General features: G+C 50.4%; 2 protein-coding genes across 2 annotated transcripts in view; one reads left to right on the top strand and one right to left on the bottom strand.

Annotated features, from left to right (window-relative positions):
* The window catches only part of WWP2 (WW domain containing E3 ubiquitin protein ligase 2), a 37174-nt gene extending 36184 nt beyond the window's left edge, over nucleotides 1-990 (top strand). Inside the window, 1 exon segment of the mRNA XM_026857014.1 lies at nucleotides 6-990. The gene's annotated coding sequence lies outside the window, so the exon portion shown is untranslated.
* A 1468-nt stretch (nucleotides 991-2458) lies between these two features.
* Nucleotides 2459-7764, bottom strand: PSMD7 (proteasome 26S subunit, non-ATPase 7; the record flags this gene model as incomplete). Its single annotated transcript, XM_026857108.1, has 6 exons — nucleotides 2459-2943; nucleotides 3509-3600; nucleotides 4994-5074; nucleotides 5390-5487; nucleotides 6349-6441; nucleotides 7659-7764. Coding segments are annotated over 6 exons (909 nt in total), but the record flags the coding sequence as incomplete, so codon positions are not given.
* Nucleotides 7765-8388: the final 624 nt, after the last annotated feature.

The following is an 8388-nucleotide window of genomic DNA, read 5'->3' as shown; positions in this document are numbered from 1 at the left end:
TGCAGGCCGCGCGGTCCTGCCCGCCGGCACGCGCCGAGCCCTCCCCGCGATGGTGCGCAGGCAGCTGCGGATGCTGTTGCTCTTGTTCCCGTGCGATATCCGCACTATTGCAGCCCTGGGGGAAACGGGCCCACGTTTCCCTCCCCAAGCAAATTAGAGGTGTGGCGGGGGGCTGGACACAAAAGCTTGGCTCGGCTCAGCTCGTGAGGGGCGCGGGCTGGCACAGAGGGGATGGGGCGAAGCTCTGGTGCGCCGAGGCTGCCGCTCCCCCCTCGCAGACACAGCTAAATGAGATCTGGTTTTGGCACAGGCTAATTTTCCCCATCGTGTTTTCTGCCTTTTCGTGGCGTTTTAATCCAGGCGGGTGAGGAGGGGAACTGAAATGGCTCTCGAACTGACTCTCAGGTGCCATTTGGGCCCTATCCTGCACCCAGCAAAGGTACCGGAACCCCCAAGCGATGGTGCTGGGGCCGCTGCACCGCACGAGGACCGGGACAGCCCCTTCCCACGCCAGACCCGGGGCCTGGCTGACTCTGTCCGTTGCGTGTTTTGATTTGCAAGCGCGTGGCCCCCGTGCTGTTGTATTTCATAGCTGAGCAGTTTGTTGCTTGGAGCTGGTGCTCCGCAGCAGCCGCGGGGGCTCTGGGCACACTGGGGGCCCGTCTGGCCTTTGCTGGGTTCAGGGGTTTGGCCCAAACTCCCCGCGTTCCCTCTGGCGCTGGCTGGGCTGGGGGCAGGAGCCCCCAGGGCTGCAGGCGAGGGCAGGACCAGGCCCCTGCCCCTCGTCTGGATGCCACCGCTGCTGCTGCCCCCTCCCCGCGGCGCCCGGGGAGCCGGACCCATGCGGGCGTTGGCGTACGGAGCTGTACATAAAGGTCTGCGGACGCAAGACGCTGCAGGAGCTTTTGACCGGTAACCAGGTAGTTTTGTACTGCACCATCCTGCCTCAGCGACGCCGACGTCTCGTGCAATAAACGATAAGCAGCTGCCGCTGTGTGCGTGTCCCTGGTCGCAGCATCACATGGGAGGGGGACAACCCGGGCAGCTCCTCAGCAGGGTCAGGCTGGGCGCGGGGTTCCTGCCTGGCATCCCACCCGGCTACAGCCGGCTCAGGACGCTTTACTGGAGCTGGCGCTGCTGGCTGTGACACCCGCCGTGGCGCTGGTGGCACATGGTGGGGTGCACATGACTGCTGGCTAGAGGCTGAGGGGAGTTTAGTAAAAAAAAAAAATAAAAATCCAACACAGGTTGACTAAAACCTGCTGTTCAGATCACCTGGCCAGCCTGCAGCCCGTGATTTTGCCATCACCTTGCTATGCAGCAGCTGCCTTGGTTGGTTCATTCTTTTGTGCTTTTTTGAGTTGTTTTTTTTTTTTTATTAATAGTACGTGTGTCATGCTCTGGGGGGGATCCTTGCCAAGTGTGGCCCAGTCCCTGCCCAGCCCCACCCCAGAAATGATCCACTCTGGTTTGCCTGGGGCTACCTGGAGCCCCAGGGCTGTAGGAGGTGGCAGGTGCCTCGGTGGCACCTTGTGCCCCCGACCCTGGCAGGGGACAGGACAGCAGGCTGCAGCCCCACCAGGGATGTCTGGAGAAGGGAGCTGACAGCCCAGGGCCCTCCCCAGGCCCACGGCAAAGCCGGGTCCTTTGCTGGCACCGAGCTGTGGGAGCTGCAAGAGCAGCCTCCTGCCCTCTGCGCCACCCCGAGAGGCACCAAGGTGCCACCGGCCTGTGCGAACGGGAGCCAGGTCAGAGATCCTCACGCCTGTGCTGAGTGACATTGGCTCATTGTGATGAATTAGTCCTGAAAAGTGCAAATACATGGGCACGTGGGGATGACGTGGTGTCTGATGGGCTGGGGGATGTCCTTCGCAGGGCAGTAGCATCACACAAAACCTCTCCTCCTCCCTGGAGCAGGAGCCCATCCCACCCCTCTGCTTCCACATCACAGGAGCCAGGAATAGAGTTTTTATCTTTTTTTGGGTTTTTTTTAAGTGGCAGGTAACAAAACAGCCAACCCCAGTCTATCACTGGCCAGCTAGAAAGGATAGCAAAATAATAAATTGTATTGGCCCTACAAAAGGACAGCTGGAAGAGACCCAGCAGCAGCCAAGGGGCTCCTTGCCTGTCCCCTGGGGTGCTGGGGGACCTCAGCACCTCCTCAGCTCAAACCCGAACTGATGCCAGTGCCAACAGCAGGGAGACGGGGTGCCAGGCTAACCCAGCACATGGGCCATGGCCTCAGCTGTTGGCCTGGAAGTCCTTGAAGGCACACTGGGGGAAGGAAGAGGCTGTGCTAAAAAACCCAACATCATCCCCCCCCCGGCCTTTACCTCTTCCCTGCCCAGCGCCGAGACCCAAACTGCCAGGCTGCGGCGAGGTCCCCCCAGGCACGTGCGGGGAGCAGAGGAAAGCAGAGCACTGACCCTCTCCACAGAAGAGCCCAGCATTGAAGTGATTTAGTTTACAAGATTTTTAATTTACAAATTAAAAAACTACACATTTTACTTTTTCTCCTTTTTCTCCTCTTTCTTGACATCGCTCTTCTCCTTGTCTTTCTCCTTCTCATCTTTTCTCTCCTTTTTACTTTCTTCTTTTTCCTGTCCTTCTTTCTTCTCTGCATCCCTGTTGGCAATCTTGTTGTTAATGAGGTTGTGCAGGGCAACCACGGAGCGGATAAGAGAAGCCAGATAAACTACCACCATCTGGTCATTGGTCTTCAGATAAAAGGCCTTGACAAACTCCTGCAGGTTGACATCCGGGAGCAGGTTGAAGACGTCCTGCAGGTGGTAGATGATCTGGTGGTTGATGGGGAGTTTGCCCATGGCTACTTTCTCAAGGTAGCTCCTGATGTCCAGAAGCTTGGAGTTCAGTCCCTTCAAGCCATGGACCTGATTTGTGATCCGCTGGGACAGAGTGCCCACCGTCGTGTCCTTGATGTCTCTGAAACACCCGCAACAGACTCGGCATTAGAACATTCCCTGACATTCTCATCAGCATATTCACCCCCACCATCTTTCCAGCCTAGAAAAGCCCTTTGAAGCACAGCTGAGGTACAACGGCAAGGAACGCTTCACGTCAAGGCATGAGAACAAACCGACAGACACTACAAAGTGTACCTAAAATAGATCACTGCTGTATCCTGTGGGGTGCGGCTGCGTATAGTATCTGTAACGCCAGTTAGAGGGACAGGGAGAAATAAAGGCCAGGATTTCCAACCGGTGAAGGGCACTGTGGTTTGTGCAGGGTGAAAGCTACTGCCCCCTCCCATCCCGCGCCGCGAGGCTCCGCAGCGCCGACAGGAGCACGCGCAGTTCCCCTCCCCTCAGCAGCGGGCACTCACGCTCTCACCAGCAGCGACTCCGCCGAGCGAGAGCTACAGGAGGATGCTCCCCTCGCTCCCTGCGCGGGCTGACCGAGGACCGCACCTCCCCCAGGAACCTGCCAGGTGGCTCCTGCCCGCTGCTACGCGCGGCTGGTAAGAGCCTCTCGTCTTAAAGACACTCACCGTAGCAAGTGCTCAACACCCACTTCCTCTGCCTCCTCGGCTCCGATCTCGCTAGTCACGTGCTCGAACGTCTTGGAGGTGGGAGTCCCGTCCTTGGGGGGCACAGGGGACACGGTCAGTGTGGGGCTGGCGGTGGGCACAGAGCTGTGCGCCAGCCGGCCGGGACACGGGGCACAGGGCATGGCACAGTGTCAACCAACACCTCTGCCCAGCATCAGGAAAGGGCAGTGGGGAAAATTATGGCAAAACAAGAGTTGGGGGGCACTGAAGCACATAGTGTGTGAGTGAATCACGATGCCTTCTAGAGTATGAGAAACTGTATTCATGAAACAAGCAAAGTAGTTATATACAGACAGTCCCCAAGAAATCCAAGAGGAAAGGCTCTAGTTGGATTTTTCTTGATTTAATTAGAGTTACCAGCTGTCACAAGCCCCTAGTTGCTAGCAATTTTCTCTCTCTTTTGCTCTGTGTAATACTCAATGTATTTTGCTGGTCTGCGTACTGATGGGTAGAATGGAAAGTCTCACTAAATATCTCAATCCTTTCTTTCTTTCCTGGGACACCTTATTACATTTTGGGATACCTTTTGTCATCCTGGTATTTGCTCTGAGTTGGAAGCAGAGAGGCAGTTTCAGAAAAAAATACTAACATGGAGCAATCTCATTAAAATTGTAATTTATGCACTAGATGTTAAAGAAGATGTTTACGAGGTTCACAGGCTGAATTTCTGAGCACAAGTTTCACCCCTGTGTTTTCAAAACCACTACCAGGACCAGTACACGGCTGTGAATGGAAAGCACCACTGGGACTATTGTGAATTCACAAAACGAAGAACAAATCCTGCAGATACAAGATCTACAATACTGGGAGCAGATTTTTTTCTCTGTAGTGAGGATCTCAGAAAGGCAAAGGCACTTTTTTATATACATCCAGAATATAATTTAACTCCACCAAACGAAAAGCTAAAGCTGACTTACTGACATTGTTTGTCTGCACGGTGCTGCAAGTGATTAGTAAGTGTTGCTCTGGCCCCACCTGCCTACTCCACACTGGCAGGTGCACAAAAGAATAAGCATGTAATTACTCAGAACACCTCTGCCAGCAGGCTGACGTGTAAAAGTGACATCTTAAAAGTGCTCCTATCTCTGATTTTCTTCACAGCCACAGACATGACAGAAACAGGTAAGAAGCCCCTAAATCATACAGACAGCTGGAGCAGTACACACAGCTTTTCTTCCCAGAGCACTGGTGGAGGAAAGCTTTAGTGACGGATGCTTACGTTACAACTGGGATTTAACTTCTGGGTTCAGCTTATTTTGGCTGGAAGTCACAAGCCCTCACTAGCCAGCGCAACATCCCGTATCTAAAAGGCAACTCCGTGCCATGGGACGTGCGTCCTTCAGAGAACAAGGCAATCCTAACGGCCGTCTTTTAACAGAAACCCTCTTCCTAGGAAAAGGCAGAGAGACATCGTAAAATACTCACATCATGAACTTCTTCAACCGAAATATAAGCTTCTGTGGGCAGCCCCAGGTCCTTTGGCTTCACATCAATAATCACCAACACCTCATTGAAAAAACAAACATTTCAGAAAAAGCAGGTTTCATTCAAAGAGTAGGAAAAAATCTCTAAGTGAGCATTTTACTCCACAGCGATGGCACGCTGGCTGCTCAGAGGTGTTAACTTCAGGCTCTGAAAAAAAAGACATCTAAGGGTGCTTCGAGGCTCTGACCTGAGTCCCTCGATCACTTTACAGCCGCCAGGTCTCTAACATGCTGCATCACCAGTAACAAAGGCGGGGGCCAAGGGTTCCCAGATCCCCCATTTAGGAAGAGAAAGGGGGGAAAAAAAAACCCAAACCAAAACAAGTACTGCACTTACAGAGTTAGGACAGTATCTTTTCATCAGTTCATTGATGGCGATGTCGTTCTTGTGCAGTTTAGGGCCTGTGTGGTACCAACCAACTATTCTTTCTCTAGCTGAGCAAAACCAGAAAGGATTCTAAATCAGAATCGTATGGTAAGACAACAGCAGAAAGATTTAGGCAGAGATTAAATTAGCAAATCAAGGGTGAAAATCTGATGCATGTAGAAGACGAGCATAAAGTAGGGGGAGATCAATTACAGTAGGCAAGACAGTGACATGGCTGGGGACAGTGCACTGATGGTACTTATCGTAGCTGACTACTCACATATGTGACTTTACACCTAGGTTCTTAACTAAACTGGACTATTTTGTATCATTTATTAATTTTTCAGATAGCAGGATGTGACAGCTTGAAACTCTGACATCTAGAGATGCAAGAACTCTAGAAATGCAAACTGTATCGTGAGAATGACAACTGGTCCCAGGGTGGGGAAAATTCATAGGAACTGAAGTTATGACTGAACATTTGGCTCTGAAGTCTCAAGCTGCGCAGCAAAGACACTTGTAAAAAAGGGGTGAAGAGCAATTAGAATCATTACTTACAAAATGCGAGTCTGTAATGCTTCCATTCATAAAAAACTAATTTCAGGGCACATTTGTATAGAATGGGTCACAGGTGAGAAAGCTTTGAAATTCTTCAGAAATAATGGCATTTTTGAAATGTGAATTGTTCTGAAGATGCAAAGCTGTCAGGAGACTTGGGAAAACCAACGAGGTATAAATTAATGTGTTAAGAACACAAACGACTTGCATAAATTAACCCATGGAAAACCATCAGTGAAAATGAAGCCATGGAAGGAACTAGCACAGAGCGGTTTCTCATACAAGCCATTAACTCTCTTTATGAACTCACTTCCCCAGAGTCTTGAAAGTTTCTACAAGCCTATCGCTGACTGCAGGAGAGCTCCACTTACCGTTGACCTTCTTAAACATTCCATACATGTTCTCCAGGTAGTCATGGTCTAGAAACCACACGGTATCATCCTTGTCATCCTCATCAAAAGGTACTGGGAACAAAACCAAATACCAATATTTAAGAATCCAGCTTCCAGAATGACAATGTTTATAGAAACACTTTGGCTGCTAAAGGGGAGTGGATTTTAATGAGCTTCTGCAACACCAGGCTGCACACGCTGACCTGCTGCACCGGTCTGGGCTCTCAGGTAGAGGCTGCTCATCATCACTAACAGTTTGGAAGGCAGGGATGAGAGGCAAGGCATTCTGAGGGTTTTCCTCAGCAGACAGCATCCAGCATCAGAGAGAAACCCTCCCACATACAAAAGTGACTCAACAGCGTGCACAGACATTTGAGATGATAAACAGTATCCCAGCAGACTTCATAGCTTGTTGATCAACAGCAAAAAATAGTTTTCAGTGTAGAACACGTCATCAGCACTTTTATAGGCTACTAGAGCACCACGAGTCACTTTAAGTAAGGACTATTTACCCTTGAGTAAAGGACTAGTTATCAGTTAGCATGTATACAAGCATACAGGAACAAAGACTGGTCTCAAGCCTTTTAAAAAACTGTTTTCAAATCAAGCGGGAAAAAAAGTTCTTCCAAAATTTGGGAAAAAAAAAAAGAAGTCCACACTTGGGAGAACAACTTAAACTGTGAAACTCCATGTATAAACTGAGATAATTTTGCTTTGTCACAGAGTAGCCCCCCTGGGAAGGAAATGATCTAACTAACACAGCAGGGTCAGCAAAAGTCATGTATTCAAGAAGTACTTTTACTATCACATGTAAGCATTTAGAGGAAACTATTTGAACACTATTAACAACATACTTAAGAACTAGTATTTAACTGGACAAAATCTGAGGAAACGAAGCAACGCTGAAATAGGTATGAAATCTTTACACAAGTAGGTAACAGCTACGTCAGCAGAGAGCTGCGATGTCTGGGTGACATGTTGAGACGCTGATGGCTCAGCAGAGGTCAGCGAGTCCAATGCAGCAAAATATACACCAGCATTTTAAAGGAGGTTTATACTGCTCCCAAAACGTTCCACACTGCACGATGTTACAGGGAAGGTGCAGCCCAAGCCTGCCTGAAATAGGTGCGTTTTTGACAGTGGGTAGCATTTTTTTTGTCAGATGTAGGCTGATTTGTACATGGAGGGCACAGTCTGTGCTCTGGCAAGGTGGCTTAAAAAAACCCAACCGCCAATCATCTATTAAATAATTCAGTAGGTTTGAACAAGGGTAGGTCACGCAAACTCACCTGCAAAACTGTTGGACACATCCAGTATTTTTTTCTGCCACGAGCCCAGCAGTACACCAACGACTCGTTTCTGATTTCCAACTTTTCCTATTCTAAATGGAAAAGACGGTCAGTTCCGATGACAAAAAGCTTGATTCAGGAAAGAAATTAACAGCAGACCACTCACTTCGCCTAAATTCTGCAAGTTAAACAGTATGAGTGTTGGAACAGAAGAGGCGTTATGATTGTTTTATGGCTGATGGCTAATTTACACCCAGAAAAAGGTGTTTCGGTGCCCTCAGAACCAAACCTTGTAGCCCAGCGATGCGGAACCCGGACTGCGCGGCCCGAGGCGGCTGCGGAGGGGGAAGGTGACCCAAACCCAGCCCCGCTGCAGCCTCTCCGCAGGACAATGGGCTCACAAAAAAGTGAGTAAGCTCTTCAACTGCTCCGTGTCATCCGCAGTTTGCTTGCACAATAGCAGGCTTGTTCGCCTTCTGAGAATTCCCTTTTTTATTTTTGACACCGAAACTGCTTGTCAATTGGCGCAATTAAGTTAAATCAGGCACAAATTACGCTGGGTGCTCGCGGGGTGCTCGCTATCCCCCGCTCAGCCAGCCGCAGCTTTGGGAACCAGCCGCACTTCTCCCCCACTCGTGTTCCAAGGCAGCAGGAGGCCGACAGCCCCCCCCGCCCCCCGCCCTCGGACTTTCCTCCTCCTGAAGCGGAAAACAACGGCGGCGGCTCCCGC

The sequence above is a fragment of the Athene cunicularia genome (genome assembly GCF_003259725.1).
Source record: "Athene cunicularia isolate RWA chromosome 11 unlocalized genomic scaffold, athCun1 chr11_part2, whole genome shotgun sequence".
In the NCBI taxonomy this organism is placed as follows: Eukaryota; Metazoa; Chordata; class Aves; order Strigiformes; family Strigidae; genus Athene; species Athene cunicularia.
Note: the sequence above shows the minus strand (reverse complement) of the source record. Positions and strands in the feature narration are given on the sequence as shown.